This window comes from Megalobrama amblycephala, linkage group LG2 (assembly GCF_018812025.1).
Source record: "Megalobrama amblycephala isolate DHTTF-2021 linkage group LG2, ASM1881202v1, whole genome shotgun sequence".
In the NCBI taxonomy this organism is placed as follows: Eukaryota; Metazoa; Chordata; class Actinopteri; order Cypriniformes; family Xenocyprididae; genus Megalobrama; species Megalobrama amblycephala.
The window spans coordinates 12042810-12063733 of record NC_063045.1 but is presented as its reverse complement, the minus strand read 5'-3'; the positions used below and the strand labels follow the sequence as shown (position 1 = coordinate 12063733).

At 35.4% G+C, this 20924-nt stretch overlaps 2 protein-coding genes across 3 annotated transcripts; one reads left to right on the top strand and one right to left on the bottom strand.

Moving 5' to 3' along the window:
- Positions 1–41: 41 nt before the first annotated feature.
- sass6 (SAS-6 centriolar assembly protein) lies at positions 42–7761 on the top strand. Of its 2 annotated transcripts, XM_048182712.1 has the most exons (17): positions 42–266; positions 426–486; positions 572–651; positions 767–871; positions 952–1123; positions 1223–1300; positions 2174–2293; positions 2598–2789; positions 2865–3059; positions 3206–3295; positions 4935–5114; positions 5194–5275; positions 5628–5746; positions 5908–6054; positions 7176–7258; positions 7338–7432; positions 7535–7761. In XM_048182712.1, exons 1-17 carry the CDS (start codon positions 181–183, stop codon positions 7606–7608), a joined length of 1959 nt encoding a protein of 652 aa, XP_048038669.1. In that variant the 5' UTR covers positions 42–180; the 3' UTR covers positions 7609–7761. The 2 variants fall into 2 exon arrangements, with proteins under 2 accessions (XP_048038669.1, XP_048038670.1); XM_048182713.1 differs by lacking the exon at positions 5908–6054.
- Positions 7762–8981: 1220 nt separating this feature from the next.
- On the bottom strand, positions 8982–18953 carry mfsd14a1 (major facilitator superfamily domain containing 14A 1). The gene is made up of 12 exons (XM_048182709.1): positions 18635–18953; positions 16898–16993; positions 16613–16675; positions 16406–16533; positions 15398–15512; positions 15095–15313; positions 14174–14287; positions 13962–14033; positions 13737–13849; positions 13452–13549; positions 13221–13375; positions 8982–11036 (listed from the first exon to the last, which is right to left on the bottom strand). The coding sequence occupies exons 1-12, from the start codon at positions 18710–18712 to the stop codon at positions 10830–10832; spliced, it is 1458 nt and encodes a 485-aa protein (XP_048038666.1). The 5' UTR covers positions 18713–18953; the 3' UTR covers positions 8982–10829.
- Positions 18954–20924: the final 1971 nt, after the last annotated feature.

Sequence of the window (20924 nt, the reverse complement as noted above, 5' to 3'; positions counted from 1 at the left end):
GATCGTCAAAAACATAAATATGCTGAAATACGATAATACGCGTGATTAGGTTGAGGCGCTCAGCACATCCGGTGAGAAACGGACAAACGCGGGAGCGAAGCGCGAAAAAACAAATGATTCGTCCAACAATCTAAAAACACGAATAAACTGCGATTTTTTTAATGATAATTATCGCTTTTTATGTTATTATATGAAGTCAAAATGACGGAACTACTTTTTAACAAGAGGTTACAGGTTCAGGTGAAGAATAGAGAGACCGACGAGAGGTAACGTAATACTGATTGTTTATGTATATATTTGAACATAAGACCTAAATGAATGTTTGGGGTTATGTTCTTTAAATGTCATGTATGTTATAATATTTTGTTTCTGGAGACTATTAAGGGTCTAAATGTGTTTATATATGATGCTGTTTTAAATTACAGACGTTCAGTCATTCGCATCAGTATTGAACTGCAGCTATCATCAAATCCTGTCCATAGGAAGGTGAGAAATTATCATTTATACATCATTATTTATGAATGTAAAGCATTTTGTTGGTCTTATGACTTTCTTGTTGTTTTATCAACAGGATTTGGTTGTACGGCTGACGGATGATTCTGATCTTTACTTTTTATACAATCTTGTCATATCAGAGGAGGATTTTCAGAGGTGTAGTGTCATTTTTTTTTTGTAAAATAATGATCTATATGTATTGTCAGCACAGTAATATCTGACTCAGTGTGATGTTTTCAGTGTAATAATTATTATTCGCTTTCCTTCACAGCTTAAAAGTACAGCAAGGGCTTTTAATAGACTTCACATCATTCCCACAGAAATTTATAGACTTGCTTGAGCAGTGCATCTCTGAACAGGACAGAGAAAGCCCACGGTGAGAGAAGATATGAATATTATCTCTTATACATCTCTCATACATGGTTGTGAGAACGGTTTCTGTCTGTTTCTGTTCAGGTTCCTGTTGCAGCTCACGTCAGCTTCATCAGCGTTCGACCATAGTCCTTCAAACCTTAATATTGTAGAGACAAATGCTTTTAAACACCTCACACATCTCTCTCTGAAGCTGCTCCCGGGATCTGATACGGATATTAAGAAGTATCTGGCCACCTGTCTGTCTTCTGCAAAGGTGCAACTCATCATCATGGACTGATTATGAAGGGAATATATATAATGTTTTTTATCCTGCTTGCTTTAATGAATGCATCTTTAATATTTCTGTTTTCAGGAGGAAAAGCAGCAGTTGGAACAGAAGTTGAGAAAGACTGAGGAAGATCTGACAAGACAGCTAAATTATGCACAGCAAGTAAGTCATATTCAAGATGGTTTCTCCAAAGTTAACTTATATATGTATTGTTTAGAATATAACCACCAAATTGTTAAAAACTGAACAAAACCCTCACAGGCTTGATAATTGTCAGTATCACCAAATAACACATTAATATTTAATAATGAGTTATACAACTACTATAAGTATATCCAACCTTACCCAGATAAATACAATACACAAGTTAAGCGATGTGTACTATATCAAATCTCAACTGCTTTATTGTCATTGCCAAAAAACATAAACTGTTATCACGCAGCTTGACTGTTATTTCATCCAAAAAAGTAAATCATATTGTCGCCCTGCTTGATTGTAATATTTTGTCAGCAAATGTGAACTGTATTATCACCTATTTTGTCAAAAAACTTAAACTATATTATCGCCCTTTTCATCAAAAAACATAAACTGTATCGCCCAGCTTGATTGTTCTGTTTTGTTAAAAAACTTAAACTATCTTATCGCCTATTTCATCAAAAAACGTAAACTATATTATTGCCAAGCAATATATTAAAATTTGGATATAGAGTACATCCTGTTTTACCTGCATATATACAGTATATTCACGCAAAACAATGTATGTATCAATTGACTGAAATGTCGCTAAATGTCACTATATTGTCACCCATCTCTAATCTGCTAAAGGTGACGATAAGGCATAAAGATATTAAGATATTATACAGATCATCATGATTTTCTAATATATATATATATATATATATATATATATATATATATGTGTGTGTGTGTGGAATATATATGATGTATTAACCATTTTGATTTTAGAATAATTATATTGATTAATTTCGTTATTTATTACATAATTATGAACTATTTTTTTTATTCATCCTGCAGACCCTGTCTGAGAAAAGTCGAGAATTGGACAAACTCCGATCTGAATGGACGTCCCAAACGACGTCTCTGTCCAGCAGACACATGCAGGATCTCACAGCTGAGCGTGAAAAAGCTCTGGAGGTGATCTGACATCCATAAGCTGACATGGCATTTCAGTGCTGAATGCACTTGAGATTTTGTTATTATGGGGGAAAACATTGAAATAAGTTGAAAAAGTAAAAAAAAAAAATGTATGTATATAAAATACTTGAGCATGGAGTAAAATTTTGTGTGAACAAAATGAAAAAAATATAAATATAGATATATTAATATAAAGTCCAGTTATTGTCAGAAAGCTAAAAGCTTTTGTATATATTTAAAATCTTATCTCTTCAAAAAAGATTATATCTGGCTGTACTGATGTTATTTTTTAATTGTTTTTTAGACACAATCACGTCTGCAGCAGCAGAACGAACAGCTGCGACAGGAACTTGAATCGTCTCATCACAGAAGCACCCAGCAGCTCCAAACCAAAGTCTCTGAGCTGGAAACGGCCAACAGGGAGCTCATCGACAAGAAATACAAGAGCGACTCCACCATTCGAGACCTTAAAGCCAAACTGGCCAGCCTGGAAGAGGTGGGATATTTATTTAGAAGGACATGGTCTGGAAATCACAAGAAAATCTGATGGTATAACTTTGTGTTTGTCCAGGAGTGTCAGAGGTCAAAGCAGCAGGTTCTGTCGCTGAGGAGAGAGAACAGCAGCCTCGACACCGAATGCCACGAGAAAGAGCGTCTCGTCAACCAGCTGCAGACGCGAGTGGCCGTCTTAGAGCAGGAGATTAAAGATAAAGACCAGCTTGTGCTGCGGACCAAAGAGGTGCTGGAAGCCACTCAGCAGCAGAAGGTCAGCACATTTCTGGACATACATTTTTATTTTATTTATTTAGAAATAACTTTAAATGTGTGGGGGTTTTTTGGGGGGGAGGGGATATGACAGGAACATATCCTTATATTCATTAATTTTATATTTTAATTTTATTTGTTTGCTAGAATTCTTTTGAAGGAAATGCAGAAAGTAAGCAACTTCAAATTGGTAAGCTGGAGGCCACAGTAAAATCCCTGTCGGAGGAGCTCATCAAGGTTCGTGTCTGATTTTAACAGTGAATCATTTATACCAGGGATTCTGCAGGTCTTAAAAAGTTTTAATTCGCCCTTACACAAATTACAGCCTTAAAAAGATCTTAAATCAGAGCAGAAAGTCTTAAATTCATGAAGCCATGACATTAAATGTTGCATGCATTGCAAAAATTATTATTTTTCTCAGTATTCTTGTCCTGTTTTCCAATACAAATATATAAACCACTTTAAATCAACATACAGTACAGTCCAAAAGTTTGGAACCACTAAGATTTTTAATGTTTTTAAAAGAAGTTTCGTCTGCTCACCAAGGCTACATTTTATTTAATTAAAAATACAGTAAAAAACAGTAATATTGTGAAATATTATTACAATTTGAAATAAATGTTTTCTATTTGAATATATTTCACAAAGTAATTTATTCCTGTGATGCAAAGCTGAATTTTCAGCATCATTACTCCAGTCTTCAGTGTCACATGATCCTTCAGAAATCATTCTAATATGCTGATCTGCTGCTCAAGAAACATTTAATGTGTACAATTGTACAAAATATTTGTGTACAATATTTTTTTTCAGGATTATTTGATGAATAGAAAGTTCAAAAGAACAGTGTTTATCTGAAATCTAATCTTTTGTAACATTATAAATGTCTTTACTGCCACTTTTGATTGATTTAATGCATCCTTGCTGAATAAAAGTATTCATTTCTTTAATTTCTTTTCAAAAAAATAAAAATAAAAATTCTTACTGACCCCAAACTTTTGAACGGTAGTGTATAATGCTACAGAAGCTTTGTATTTCAGATAAATGCTGTTCTTTTGAACTTTCTATTCATCAAGGAATCCTGAAAAAAAAAGTACACAACTGTTTTCAACATTGAAAATAATCATAAATGTTTCTTAAGCAGCAGATCAGCATATTAGAATGATTTCTGAAGGATCATGTGACACTGAAGACTGGAGTAACGATGCTGAAAATTCAGCTTTGCATCACAGGAATAAATTACTTTGTCAAATATATTTAAATAGTACACAGTTTTTTTAAATTGTAATAATATTTCACAATATTACTGTTTTTTACTGTATTTTCAATTAAATAAATGTAGCCTTGGTGAGCAGACGAAACTTCTTTTAAAAACATTAAAAATCTTAGTGGTTCCAAACTTTTGGACTGTACTGTACATTTACATAAGGTGCAAATGTAAAATGAAGTCTTGGAAAACTGTGTTAAATCAAGTGAGTTTGTTTAAAACAAGAACAAATATCTGTTCACTTTATAATATCTGTAAACTTCCCTTTGAATTAAGATGATTTTTCTGAGTCCACTGGCAGATATTTGTTCTCTCACTTAATTTTGATCAATTTCACAGAAAGCAAGACTTCATTTTGTATCTCCAGTAAATGCATCTTGATTTAAGAATCTTTAGACATTTGGACTGGAAACAAGACCAAAATACTAAGTAAGAAAAGCATTTTTTTGCAGACATTTATATTTTAGAGAACCTGTATTGTTGAAATAATTTATTACTTAAATGTTCTTTACTTGATCTGAAAAAGGTCTTAAATTTACCTCCATATAACCTGCAGAAACCCTGTTACAGTCCGATTGATCATGCCCTCACAGACATGAATTCCCATTGCAGGCGAACGGCATCATTAAGAAGCTCCAGGGGGATCTGAAGGCTCTGGTGGGGAAGATCAAGGTGAAGAACACCGTGACCGTGTCTCAAGAAAAGATCCTGCAGGAAACTACGGAGAAACTCCAGCGGGAGCAGCGAGAACTGCAGGACACCCAACAACGGCTCCGACAGAAAGAGGAAGAGGTACCGTATCAACACCACATGATGCTGCCAACACTTCTTTTTCTTTTTACCAATTTTTTTTTTTTTTTTTTTTTTTTAGGCAACAAAATTAAAGGAGCAATTAGAAGCTACAATTCAGAAACTGGACGAGAGCAGGGAAGTGTTAAAAACCAATGAGAATGGTGAGTTTGATACATGTGTTTATTAATAATTTTAAATGTATATGTATTTATTTATATAAATTTATGAATTTTAAATGTATCTATCTTTTTATATATATATATATATATATATATATATATATATATATATATATATATATATATATATATATATATTTTTTTTTTTTTTTTTTTTTTTTTTTTTTTTAATAATGTGTGGGTTTTTTTTTTTTTTTCATGTATTTTGAATGTATATTTTATTAAGTATAAAAATATTTTTATTTAATTTTATTCTTAAATATATATTATTTCAATGGAATATAATTTATTATATATTATATAATTTTCATTGTATTTTTCTGCTTTCATATAGTAATAACTTGGCTGAACAAGCAGCTGAATGAGAACCAGCTCTCTCGGAAGCAGGAATCTTTGGGAATGTTCGAGACGCCTGCCGCAGGGATGAGAACAGGAAGTGTCTCTCATAATATGGTAATTAAACACACATCACTGAAATTGTGACATAAATTCCACCAAACAGGTCTTTGTCTGCTTTGTGTGGCTAGAAATCGTACAGTAATCATCAGTTTGATTGTTTGCATGTCAGATTGGACTTGTTTTTAAAATTATGTAGCCGTTCTTCTCTTCTCTAGCTTGATAGCAAAGGTTTCCCTTCATCTTTGGGACAGGGTTACCCCATCACCTCTACGATAAACTCCAAATATCCTCTTCCCCTTTCCTGTGTGAGCTCAGGAACTCGCTCTGTCCTGACACTGCACAATCAGACGTCTGGACCAAAGGCAGGCCTCGTCTCCTCTTCTCTCCCATACCATCTTTTCCTTTGTACATCTCATGTTTTGTTTTTTTTTCTTCTGTGGTTTGCATGTCTCTATTATATGGCGCTTTTCCACTACGTAATACGCCTCGGTTTGCTTTACTTCTGGTTTGCTTTTCCACTGCAGTTTAGTACCGCTTCAAAGTGGGTGGGATTATAGACCGTCGTTATAGTTGCCCCGCCTCTACTGCCGTGGATCCTCTCCTTGGCTATGTCTGCACCTCGTCTACTGACCACGATACAGCCATTTCTGTTTCTCAAGTTGCGTGCGGCGGTCATTTAAAGCAAGTCGTTTAAAAAAGTCATGCAAACAATTGATACTGCGATGGCTGTTACTGACTATTTAAATCTAGCGGGTTTGGTGTCCTCATGTTTCAAATCCAGTGACGTTGGTAGTGACGATTCTCTCTGACCAATCAGTGATCTGCAGTGTTTACACGTCACATTTAGTGTCGGTACCAATCGAGCTGAGCCGTACCATGCAGTGGAAAAGCGCCAATTATATAGTCTCTGTTCACACTGCACACTATTCTGATAGTGTTTTATCTAGTGTTTTATCTGCATGGGTTGCTATAATAATGATGTTAGCAAGTAACATTAACTATAGCAACAGAGCAGATGGAAAACTGGCGTTTTGGTTTGTACAATGTTTAATGCATGTAGCTTTCCAAAATGATGACAAAATCTTCTTGATGAATAATTGAGCAAATATTTCAGACTGAAACGGCATCAAAAATTTTTTTATAACATTTACTTTCACCATAATTTTGTGTATATATATATATATTTAAATATATAAATATACAATATAATAATTTTACAAAATAATTCCTTTTTAGTAATACAAAATATAATAATTATTTTTGTGATTATATAATTGATAAAAAGTTATATTTTTATTATATTTTGTAATATTTAATACTGATTTTTATAAGTATATTTTAATAAATTTTACAAATTTGACTGCCTAAAAGTCAGATTGTAGCTGTCAGCAGTGTGAACTCAGTGACAGTCACTGCCTATGAATATCTGACAAAATCATGCTGAAGCCTTTTTGCAATTATAATGTTCTAAACTACATTTTAGGTTCAGTTTAACCCTATGAGTGCCAAACCTTCAGCAGCAGAAGTGAGTCCCTCTACACTCGCCCAACCTTCCAATAAAGAGAAGTGAGTTCCTCTTTAGAGCCATTTACTTCCCGATTTGTTATAAAACCTTCGGTCTGAGCTGTATCTCTAATCCGAACAGTGGAGAACCTGTTGGCCTGGACTCCAAGTACTTTGAGAGACGAGACGACAGCATTCCTCTACGCGGTCTCCTACCCAGCATGCATCTAAATAGAGGCAAACGACAAAAACATTTTTTACCCAGTTATTCCTAATTGCAACAATTTTAATGGAGATTAAATAAATGCTATATTTAATACAAATGCCTTCTACCTGCAGAAGTTCCTAAGCCTTTGAACACAGCTGGAGCAAAACCGACACCAGCTGCAGCTTCTGCGTACTTCCCAGGATGACGAACAGTTTATATGCACCTCTATTCATCACTACGTTTTGTGTGTGAACGCCACTACTAAGATGCTAATGCATTGCAAAGTGTCCATGCAGATAATAGTCTTGTTTGTTTCATATGTTTTCAATAATTTATTAAAAAATTATTTTTAAACCTATTTCTCAATCTGTTTACAAAGAGATGCCTTGATTGCTACCCCTTACTATGGGACCAATTTGTCAAATTATAATGGTGCTGTTTTTGGTCCTTTAAGTCTATGGTGCCTAAAAACCTCTTTTCAGTGTCTTAAACTTGTCTGTGCCATACATGAACTCTCTCTGAAAGAGTTAAAGGATTAGTCCACTTTCAAATAAAATTTTCCTGATAATTTACTCACCCCCATGTCATCCAAGATGTTCATGTCTTTCTTCAGTCGAAAAGAAATTAAGGTTTTTGATGAAAACATTCCAGGATTATTCTCCTTATAGTGGACTTCAATGGTCTCCAAACGGTTGAAGGTCAAAATTACAGTTTCAGTGCAGCTTCAAAGGGCTTTAAACGAGACGAGGAATAAGGGTCTTATCTAGCAAAACAATCGGTCATTTTCAAAGAAAATACAACTGTATATGGTTTATAAACACAAATTATCGCCTTGTATGTGCTTCCACTTTCCATATTCTTCAAAAAGCTTACACTGAATGTTCTACGCCTTCCCTATTCAACTTACGGAAAAAAAATGAAACTGGCGCTGCGTTCGTTCTGTAAGTTGAATAGGGAAGGTGTAGGACATACAGCGCAAGCTTTTTTTGAAGAATATGGAAAGCGGAAGATAAGACCCCTAGATAAGACCGTTATTCCTCGTCTAGTATTGTTTAAAGCCCTTTGAAGCGGCACTGAAACTAATTTTGACCTTCAACCGTTTGAAGTCCACTATAAGGAGAATAATCCTGGAATGTTTTCATCAAAAACCTTAATTTCTTTTCAACTGAAGAAAGACAGACATGGACATCTTGGATGACATGGGGGTGAGTAAATTATCAGGAAAATTTTATTCGAAAGTAGACTAATCCTTTAACTCACCTTTTGCCAAACAGTCGGAGAGCTGCCATTTCATATTCTCTAATAGTGCGATTCAATCAATTGGCTTTTTTTATTGAAGGTATTAGGATTAAAGTACTTGATTGGTTAACAAACTGTGACTGTGGTTTGCTGTGTAAAGCTGTATATATATTGTGTGTACATTTATATTGTATTTATGGTTTAATATAGTAAACTTTGTAATCTGTTTATCATGGATTGCAATTTTAGGACACAAGTGAATAAAATCTAATTTGCAGAAAATTGTTTGTCTTTTTACTATGGAACTAAAGTATTAAAAACAGACAAAACAATTGCTCATACAGCAAAATATTTAACTTTTATTGTAAAGCATGTTTAGATACTTTGTGACATATTTACATATTGGTCGGTCAAAAAAACGATACACCATGTTAAAATTTATAATGACGACAACAAAACCACAGAACATTAAAAAAAAAAGCACACAGTATTCTGAGACGAAGAGAATATATTACAGGAAATCATCTCATAAATATCCAAAGCACACAACTAATATTACAGATGAACTCATCTGTCTTACGTCAATAAAATATAAATTTGGTCAAATGTATCTTAAAACAAGCCATTCATCTTGTCTCTATGAAAACCAAAAATATAGAAAGGCCACTGGCAAATTTCACCTCCTTTTTTCTCAAATGTTACTTTGTCAGTTGGCATTTACGAAGTGTTTTGCGTAAACGTACATATTTTTGTAAAAGAATGTTTCTACACAAGGCCAAAGCGAATCCAGACAAATGACACGCCATGTATTTCAGTTTCACTATTGGTTTAGAGTCAGCTCTACCGTTGTTTTATGAAACTCAACTCGCTCAATTGTATAAGAAAGGCTGACGCTGATCAGATCTCGCAATTGGAAATTTCAAGCATCACTTAAATTCACCAGTTCCCATCAACAACACAATTTAAGCTGGGGAAGGCACCATTGATTCTAAGTGGTATAAAGAAAACAGGCATCAGCTTAAACATAAGCAACAAACAAAAAAGGAAATCTGAAGCCGTACCACAATCATTCCAATGCAACGTTTGTTTGTCAAAGTCTGAAACTGAACTCGGTTAAGGCCATTCACTTGGAAATCCATACAATTATGTGTTATGTTCCCTAAAAAAAGGTCACTGGGCCTCAAGAACGACAAGCGAATTTCATGAATTCCAACAAAAGTTTTACAGAAATTCGCTCAATTCTTATACAAACAAAATGGTCTCGTAAAGAGTTTTACAAACAATTTACATGAATCATTCAACTCGAATTCGTATGAATGGTTATACGGACGATTCGTTCAGCATGAATTCTTACAAATGATTTTACGACTCAAATTTTGTAATTAGATTTATGAATTATTTACCAATCTGTTCCACTCAAAATCTTACGAACGATTTACACAAACTCTAAAAAGCTGAAATTCTTACGAATGGTTTTACGAATGACTTTCTACGCAAATTCTTGCAAATAGATTTAGGAAATGATTTACACCATTGTTATCCGTTTCAAATTTTTACGAATGTTTTTACGAGCAAGTAGCATAAGTTTGTGAATTCTTGCGAATGGTTTTACAAGCGTTTTGTACAAATTCGATCCGCTTGAGTTTCACGAATGAAGCCTGTTGTTTGTATGTATGCAAGTATGTTCTCGCTAGGCCCTTCTGATAAGGGGAACACACTGTGTTCGGAAACATTCCTGACCGGGTTAATGTCCCTGAGTGAGCTATGGTAATGAACTAGACAGTCGAAAAAAAGAGCAACGTAAAAAGAAAAGAAAAAGGCAAAAAAAACAAAGAATAAAAAGAATAAATACAAGCCATTGCAATAGTGCCTTTGGACAGAACCATCGTTAAATATATGTTCTTCTATATACATTTCTTTTAAAAAGTGGTGCTCTATTCATGATACAGCAGGGACACCCAGTCTCAATCACTGAGACTTTCCTTCCAGCAGAGTTCACACACCTGTCTGTAATTTTCACTTAATTAGCGAGTTCAAAACTCTGCAGGAAGGTAGAGCTCCAGGTGCAAGACTGAGCGTGCCTCCGATATATAGCTTTACGTTTCAATAAATGACAACAGCCTCCATGCGCAGTTCGTTTGTCAATGTAAGGGGGCGTGGCCAATACAGCCACATCAAAACTCCCAATCACACGTTAGTGTCCTGTAGGAGGGGCTCTTTGGCCTCTCCGGGTGGGTGGGGACTGTGCGGGTGCCCGTGGGGTGATGTGGGCTTCTTCCAGCTGCCCGCACGAGTGCCAATATGGGGGTGTTCGGGAATGAAAAGAGCCACCAGGAGCGCCAGCAGCACAGAACATGCGCCGAAGAGGAACGGCGGCCCTGGGATTATTGCACTCTGTGAGGGGAACACAGTTAACACAAAGTCAAGACTTTTCCCAAAACGTGCCATTTACACACAAATGTTTGTAACGTGAATACGAGCAATGACTTTTTAAAATGCATCTCTATGAACTCTTTCACACTGTGTATAAAATACCGTGACGATTCACTCATTTTCACATGTTGAGGCTAGAATGAGTATGAATTGTTTGGACACCAAATATTTTGCAATTTTACTGACGATTTACACAGATTTGTTCTTCTTAAATTATTGCAAATAGATTTATGAACTATTTACTTCTTAAGAACGGATTTACACAAATTGGTACTCCACAGTTCCTTCAAGTATCCAAATATTTTTTAGAGAATAACGAAAAATTGTTTCTGCTTAAATTCTTATGAACGGTTCTATGAACGTGTTTTGCTTGAATTCTTGCAAATAGTTTCACAAACTATTTAAATGTTTTTCTCTTGACTTAAGAATAGATTTATGAACAATTTACACAAATTTGTTCAGCTTGAATCCTTGCAGTTTTACAAACTATTTATTCTTCTTGACTTCTTCAGAATGGTTTTACAAGCAATTTATATAAATTGATAGGGATGCACCGATGCCATTTTTAAGGACCGAATACGAGTACTGATATTTTTTTTTCCTGGTACTCGCCGATACCGATGCCTATACATTTATTAATTTCTTTTTTTTGTGATGTTGCAGTTTTCCCAAGCACGACACAGTGAGACTAATGAATGTAGGACAGCTTCTTTATTATTATTCCAATGAAAAAAAGTATTAATTTTTATGTGCTTGTCACAAACTTAAAGCACAAATTTCACAATGTCCAATAACCTTCAAAGGGCATAATTATTAAAGTCATAATAAAAAAAATCAAGTCTTTTTTTAACCTGCCTTTCAAAAAGTGCTAAACAAATATTACAGTACAAATGTTTATAACATAACACTGTGAACCAATGTAAACACAACCAGATTTCTCATGGTGGAATATGGACGAGTGGGCAATATGACCATGATATGAAAACATTTATTTCACAATATATATATATATACATTCATTTAACATCTTTTGTTGTTTTATTAACATTAATGACAGACAAATATTTAATTAGGCTACTCTCCCTTTAATATCGAAGCCATGCATGTAATATACTGACACATATCCTGTTTATACGCACCTGTTTGCGTCCACTTAAGCCATAACCGACTGTATTTATGTGAGATACTCCACACAATAGACATTTTGACAACTATTTGTGCATTTGGCCATTCAGGCGCAAGGAGAACTGATCGCGTGCTGTCTGAGAGAACTGGGATCGTGCGCAAGAAGGAGAGAGAGAGCACTTCTGGTCTGTCATTCTGCGGGATTTGCATGCAGTTCGCAATGTGTCGGTTGTCATCATTAATTTTAAAGTATGTTCACACCCCTGAGGCTGACATTGTTTCTGCTGCTGCTGTCGGTGTCTCTGTGCATGGAAAATTCTGTCAGTTACGTCACGTGAGGTATCGGTCTTTGGTTTCGGTGGTATTTTTACGAGTACATGTACATGAGCTTGGTATCGGGCCCAATACTGTTACATGGCATCAGTGCATCCCTACAAATTGATACTGCACAATTCCTTCAAGTATCCAAATATTTTTTTAGAGAACAATGAAAAATAGGCAATTTTGACACAATTTTCACAAATTGGTTCTACTCAAATTCTTACAAATGGTTCTACGAACAATTAACAACAAACTCATTCTGCTTGGATTGTTTTTTTTCCAGATATTTAACTTTTTTTCAGAGAATAACAAAAATGATTCATATTTACAAAGAAATTGGTTATGCTTCAATTCTTACGAACAACAATTAACAACAAACTCATTCTGCTTGATTTAAAATTTAAACAAATTTTTGATTTAAAACGAATGTATTCTGTTGACTTGTGGAGGCTAGGTTTTGTTTTTAATGGCAATTCATTCAGGTATCCATCCTTTTTTTCAGAGAATTATGAAAATCATGCAATGCCATGAAAAACTGTTCACAAGTATCTTATACTTGAGTGTTGTTTAGCTGCTATGGACTTCTGCATTTTAACTATAGCATCTATTATAAAAAACTAGCTATTAAAACAAACCTGAAAACAACATAAACATCTTTCAACATAGTTCAGTTAAATGCAATGACGTGCGGTAATTTACCTGTTGGTGGTGATCATGGTGATGCTGTATATCCGGGTCTTTCTCTGGAACTTGGTCCAACTCGACATGAAATATGTAGAAGATGAAACCGTAGAGGGCCGGACCCAAACCATTACACAGCCCACGGATTCCCGTAACCATACCCTGACCCACGCCTACAGAAACAAGAGCTTTAGCAGTCGGCCCTAAAGAATAAACCTGCATATGTAACTTCAATTCAAGAAAACCTACCTTGCTGATCCGGATCGGCTGTGCGGGAAATCAGGGCACTTACAGCAGGGAAAGTGATACTAGACATGGCGGCAACGGCTCCAGCTGCCCACATCATCCTGGAAGTTAGGAACGATGGATTGGACATTCATTAGTAAAGAATCATTAACAGTTTACATTATTCTTAAAGCAACAGTTTAACTAAAAATGAAAAAGGCCATCATTAATGCCATTATTCACTAAAAAATATGACTTATTTTAAATGTTTCAATTTTATATTTTAACACATTAGGCTTCTGGTCTTACCATGGCTCAGATCCGAACCCATACCAAGCGAGTTGCAGAATCTGAAATCCCAGGCCCAGCAAAATTGTATTCTTGTTCCCGATGGAACGCATGAGTAAACTTAATACTACAGTCTACAGGAGAAAAGAAAAAAAAAGAAAAAAAATCACATTCAACATCATCCCTACTATAAAATGAAGAAGTAAAAATCTTTTAAAATCATTTATTATCATGTATCTTACTGACCTGTGCAACAATAGACAGCAATCCTAGAACAGCGATGAAAGCTGCAACACTTTCAGGTGAAAATCCCATTATCTGGATAAGAGGATAAAACTTTACGACCCTGTTTGTTATCAGGATTTCAATAAAACAGACTTGACCCACTAACCACAACTAATTAGTAACCGAGTTAAAGATTAACCACAGAGATAAACGAAATCTCTCTGTTGACGAACCTGTTGCAGATACAGGAAGAAGCTAGAGTATTGTCCAGCTTCAGGCAGATACGACAGGAACACTGTTATACAGATGAGCAGAACTGTCGAGTCTTGACCCACCTTCCTTAGAGACTGTAGAGAGAAACAGATTGGGTGAAGTGATTTTTTTTTTATTGTACATGCTAATTACTCCTATTTTTAAATCTAATGCCCATTTAAAATTAATATTTAAAAATTATATTTAAATGATTTAACACTGCAAATGTATTCCTTTAAAATGCTATTATAATGCATTTTAAATTACTGATTTTAGTTTTTAGTGTAATGTCAGCCATTTATCAGTTTATTGGCCTAAAAATTAATTCTAAAATTCAGCATCAGGTAGGATTTTAACATCAATCCATCCCTTTTTGTAAAGGTATTGCAACCACGTATTGACACGTGCTGTACTAATACAGCTTGAGATTTGTTCGATTTGCATTCATCAGTGTGCTTTGAAACCACATTTAACAGCCTCTCATGTGTGTCTTCTAAAATTTACAGGAACACATTAACCAATCAAAACCAAGAATAATGTGGTGGAAACTTTAACAGGCTTCGCAGGAACTCTTCAGAACAAACCACGTGTGAAACTCCCATATATGACATGCGTAAGCAGCGTACAGATATGATGCAGCTTTCAAAAAATCCATTATGTCAACACCTCAAACTGTGGAGGATGAAATGGGTGTTAAAAAAAAACAAAAAAACTTCCCTATTGAAAACCACACAGGATATGAGGGGTGTTGTGCCATTCTCTCTTTTTAAAATAAACATTTCCAGCAACATTAATGCTGAAGTTACTGCATTTGCAGTGCATTTAACAATTTGAAACAAACAGACTGACTGGACTGTGATATTATTGTACCAAGCAGGTTCAAAGAGTTCAAATCTACTCACAGCAAAGGGGTCAGCTTGTTCCCAAGAGATGGGGGCGCCCCAAGACGCCGGCCTCATCTTTTCTGGAAGTGACTCGGGCACGGCCACTAGGATAAAGCAGATGTCCAGCATAGCGATGGCAGAAGCCAGAACCACTACCAGAGTGTCTCCATAAACCTGACTCAGATACGCGCCGATGGCCGGGCTGATCACGAGACTCGCCGCAAACGTGGCAGAGACCTTTTGAAAAAGGCACAGACAGGTTTAGTGCAAAAATAGAGGGGCGTGAAGAGAGATGATGACGTGTTGATGGGTTATACGCACCATGCCGTAAGCCATACTGCGCTCATGCTCTTGAGTGATGTCGGCCACGTAGGCGAATATAACCGAGAAGGTAACGGCAAACACTCCAGATACAGAGATAACGGCAAAGTACCACCTGAAACACAAGAGGAATGCTTTAAAATCATTCTGAGCATGTGATTTAAGATGTGCACGATGTGCATTAAAAAAAAAAAATACAAAACAGACTGATATATCGTTGAGACTGATATTTGTGCTTTTTGAGAATATCCATATTGGCTTATCAGGTTATTTTACAATATTAACCTTATCAGTATTATATTACAATGAATGTGTTGTAAATTACAATACAAACTGTACATTTTAGACAGAAAATAATATGAAAAATAAAAAATGTATGCAGAACAATGTTCATTTTATTTCATTGATTTTGTGTACATCTAATTTGCTTCTTTTTAAATTAAATTAAAAATTAAAATTAAATAAAAAAATAAGATTAAGTTCAAAAAAGTATTTTAAATACTTAACTAAAAGTAAAACTGAAATAAAAATAAATTAAAGCTAAACTGAAATATTAAAAACTAATAAAAATGACATGAAATTGAAAATATAAAAATTAAATCTAATTAAAAATATGAATAAATATTAGAGTACATTAAATTAAAAATTGTTTTTATTTTTATTTCAATGTTTCATTTTTGTAACATTTTACAATAAGGTTCATTAGTTCATCAGTTAACTACATTAACGAACAAATAATGAACTTATTTATAAATAGTTACACATTAACATAAATATAGTTCATGTTAAAATTTCAACATTTACTCATACATTAAAATGAAGAGTTGTATTTGTTAACATTAGTTAATGCACTGTGAAGTAACATGAACAAACAATGAACAATTGTATTTTAATAAACTTTTTTTGTTAATTGTTAGATCATATTAGCTAATGCATGAACAAATGAGACCGTATCGTAAAGTATACAAAATATTTTGTTTTATGTCCAAAAAAAGAAAAGTAACGAACCATGGGCTGATCTTCATTAAAGGAATTGGAGCACACGTGAAGAACACCGTGAGTAAGAGAAAGGACTTCCTTCCCCACACGTCTGACAGAGCACCAATCAGAGGAGCGCTTAGAAACGACAGCAGACCCTGCCAACAAAAGCATCAGTTGATGAATTATGAACTCGACTCTAATAGGTCTCATACAGGAAGACGTTAAAGATGATACCTTAACTCCCTGAATCAAGCCATTCATGAGAAATGTGTGTTTCGGGAATGTTTCATGAAGAGCCTGCAGTCACATGACACAAAACAACATCAGTTATGACACCCATGCAAGTGTATTTTGAACTTTTGTACATGATCATGTTACACAATATAATAACAGGGGCATACAAAGGGTTTCTAAACACGACAGTAAGTCACTTGATATGAAAATAAAATCTTGCTTCCATTAAGATGTTTTTCTTCATACAAAAACATTCTAATTTCTGTTTAAAACAACCCAACTTACTCCTAAAGTAGGTGCTGTGAGCAAACCCCAAGCGAAGAACTCCAGAAATATGACGATAACAGCATGATAAACGCTGGGGGAACCGAAGCCCTGAGGCTGGAGAGAGAAGAACCAGAGATGGTGAAGAACATGTGAAGAAATCAAACAGCATTATTATACATCCTTAAAGCTGCAGTTTGATTTTGACAACAGATAAGATAAGTGCCAACCACTGTCGATTCTGGTTGCTGTAGGCAAGATAAAACTTAAAAAGGACGTACTAAAAACTAAAAAGTTTTTCCTTTGCATTTTTCGCATACAGACATTGACAGACAGCAGCATACAGACAAGCAACATTGTCAAAACGATCCCTGGTGCTGTATTTATTTAAATTTAATTAAAACATTTTTTAAAAATTATTTTATATTTAAATTTTAAATTTCTGAAATTAAAAAAAAAGCAGTCTACAATTTTTAAAAATAAAAACCAAACAAAATTGATCTTGACAGCCAGCGAACAAGACAAAAACTCATACATTTCTGCCATCATTTGTGTTTTTAAGCATTTCAGACAAATTTTTTTGATCAAGGGCCTATTTGTAAAGAATTGGCTTTTTTCAGGCAGTATTGTAATAGTCAACTTACAACAACCAACGATTGTCAACTTACAACATTTTTCACAGTCGATCAAAATAGGCAAGTATTGTTTTAATGGCATATTTACTTGTGAATGTCCACTGAATGTCCAATGTAGTGTGATTAACAAGGCTATTGAATACGGATGTCCGAATGTGCGAATATAAAACCAACTTTACCCAAGTTTCTAAATCTCTGCAAACATATTATGTTATTTTTATGCTTTAGTACAGTCAAAAAAATTACAACACCTTTAAGCTGAAGTACTAAAATTATTAAATCAAAGTGAAATAAAACAACAAAAGGGCATAGCAAAATTACTAAAACTGAAACTAAAATGAAAAAGAAAACTGAAAATGTAAAAGGCTAATTCAAATTAATAATAAATATTTTAATAGTATAAAAATAAATACTCAAATAACACTTTCAATAGATACATTTCATGACACATACATTCAGATATCAGATTCAGTCTAAAATGTAATGACAAATATGAAGTTTCACATTTCTTCCCTTACAAATAATACTGTGGCGGTACTATGACAATAACATTTATATTGATTTATATGATGATGTTGATTGACTACCATATTCATCTAACTTACCATGTTATTTACCTCAAATAACAGCATAAAATTACCATGGGATGGTACCACGCAACAAAAGGGTAAATCTAAGGCTAGCAATACAAAGATTTTTATACTACTTTTTTATCATAAGTGAATCATATAACAAATTAATCATTTTCTTATATATGTGTTTTGTGATAAAAAACAAAGAAATTATTTTATTTGCAGTCATGACAGATGAGCTGGACATCTTTAAACACCCCTAATGTGTCATATAACCATCTAAACACTGATATTATCACGTATATAATGATTTAAAACGTTAATCTTAATATTTAGGCCTATGCGTGCAGATTTTATTTCTTGGTAATTACAGGAAGTAAACGCTGATGTTTACAGCCATGATGAATGACAGATTTGAAGTTACAATCCTCCAGAATATACCCAAAACATTATTCTCTCAAACATTAACAAAATAGTTATGTATATGTGTACCTAAGATCTAAATCTTCGTGTCTACGTGTTTGTTGTGGTTAAATCCAGCAGACACTCACCGTTCCTCCATCCTTGATGATGATTTTCTTCGCCAGCAACAAACTGCGATTCACTCGCTTCTTCTTTTTCTGGGTCATATTATCATCCTAGTTCTTCACACTAGGTTAAAATCGGGTTCGTTTTAACGTAAACGCATGTGCGTGAATGCGGAGCGGGATATAGAGGAGGGAAGAGGGGGGAATTTTAGGAATTTTGGTCTGTTTTCCGTCCATTCAGTTTCGCATCATGTACACAGCAGCCATTTTCCCGAAGAAAGACGCATGGTGGCGTGATGACGTCTGCATCATTCGATTCCGCCTGGTCACGCCCGCACTCAAGGCGCACACGTGGTCAAAACAGGAATATACGAAACACGAGTAAAAACAAAACAGCTACTAAATTATACTTATGCCCTATATTTGTTATATAAGCTATTTTATTATTTTCCTTTTAATTTTAGCTTAATTTTTACCATTTCTCTTTTTTTGAAGTTCACTGAAACTATATTTATTATATTTAACATGTTTAACCAGAAATCACTACTGTACTTCTTATTTATTTATTTGCATTTGATAAACTTTTCCTGCATCCAAAACATACTGAATAGGTACTACATTGGAATTTGAACGTACTTCGCGACCATTAAAAAAAGTATGTTCTGTATAGTATGGATATGAGTTAGGCCCTGTCCCAAATGGCACCCTAAACCCTCACGGTCTTCCTCTGAGTCCGCACTTTCATGACGTAATGCCGCTTTGACTGCCGGGTAAATTCCTCTACGTAGCTCACAGGCCCTGTCCCAAATGGCACACTTCATGCGCACTTTCAGTCTTGTGGACTTACAATGGCCGCTGCATGACTGTACACAAGACCGTAGAGTGTCCCATTCGTCATTTAAAGGAACACTCCACTTTTTTTGAAAATAGGCTAATTTTCCAACTCTCCTAGAGTTAAACAGTTGAGTTGTACCGTTTTCGAATCCATTCAGCCGATCTCCGGGTCTGCCGGTACCACTTTTAGCATAGCTTAGCATAGTTCATTGAATCTGATTAGACCGTTAGCATCTCGCTCAAAAATGACCAAAGAGTTTTGATATTTATCCTACTTAAAACTTGACTCTTCTGTAGTTACATCGTGTACTAAGACCGACGGAAAATGAAAAGTTGCGATTTCTTGGCCGATGTGGCTAGGAACTATACTCTCATTCTGGAGTAATAATCAAGGAACTTTGCTGCCGTACCATGGGTGCAGGAGGTGCAATGATATTACGCAGCGCCTCTACCAAATGTCTCCATGGTTGCAAGGCACGCTCCCTGTGCAAACGGGGTCACAGGCGCTGCGTAATATCATTGCGCCTGCTGCACTCATGGTACGGCAGCAAAGTTCCTTGATTATTACGCCAGAATGAGAGTATAGTTCCTAGACATATCGGCCTAGAAATCGCAACTTTTCATTTTCCGTCGGTCTTAGTACACGATGTAACTACAGAAGAGTCAAGTTTTAAATAGGAAAAATATCTAAACTCTTTGGTCAGTTTTGAGCGAGATGCTAATGGTCTAATCAGATTCAATGAACTATGCTAAGCTATGCTAAAAGTGGTACCGGCAGACCCGGAGATCGGCTGAATGGATTCGAAAACGGTAAAACTCAACTGTTTAACTCTAGGGGAGTTGGAAAATTAGCCTATTTTCAAAAAAAGTGGAGTGTTCCTTTAAGCTTAAAGAAAAGTGCTCATGAGCGCCCCCTCTGTGGCTGCTATGCGCCCTCGATGTGCACTTCTGCTGAGCCTGCAAGACTGCGAGTGGACTTTACCCGGCAGTCAAAGTGGCATTACATCGTGAAAGTGCGGACTCAGAGGAAGACTGTGAGGGTTTAGGGTGCCTGGGACAGGGCCACAGTCTTGCGGGCTCAGCAGAAGTGCGCGTTGAAGGCACATAGCAGCCGCAAAGGGGGCCCTCACGAGCACCCTTCTTTAAGCTTAAATGACGAATGGGACACCCTACGGTCTTGTGGACTTAACAGACTTGTGCACGCAGCGGCCATTGTAAGTCCACATAAAGTGTGCCATTTGGGACAGGGCCTGTGAGCTACGCAGAGGAATTTACCCAGCAGACAAAACGGCATTATGTCATGAAAGTGCGGACTCAGAGGAAGACCGTGAGGGTTTAGGGTGGCATTTGGGACAAGGCCATAGTCATATCTATACTATACAGAACATACTTTTTCTGTAAAAAACCGAAAGTGCACATGAAGTGTGCCATTTGGGACAGGGCCTAATATGTCCAGACGTACTATCAGCCATATTGTTAC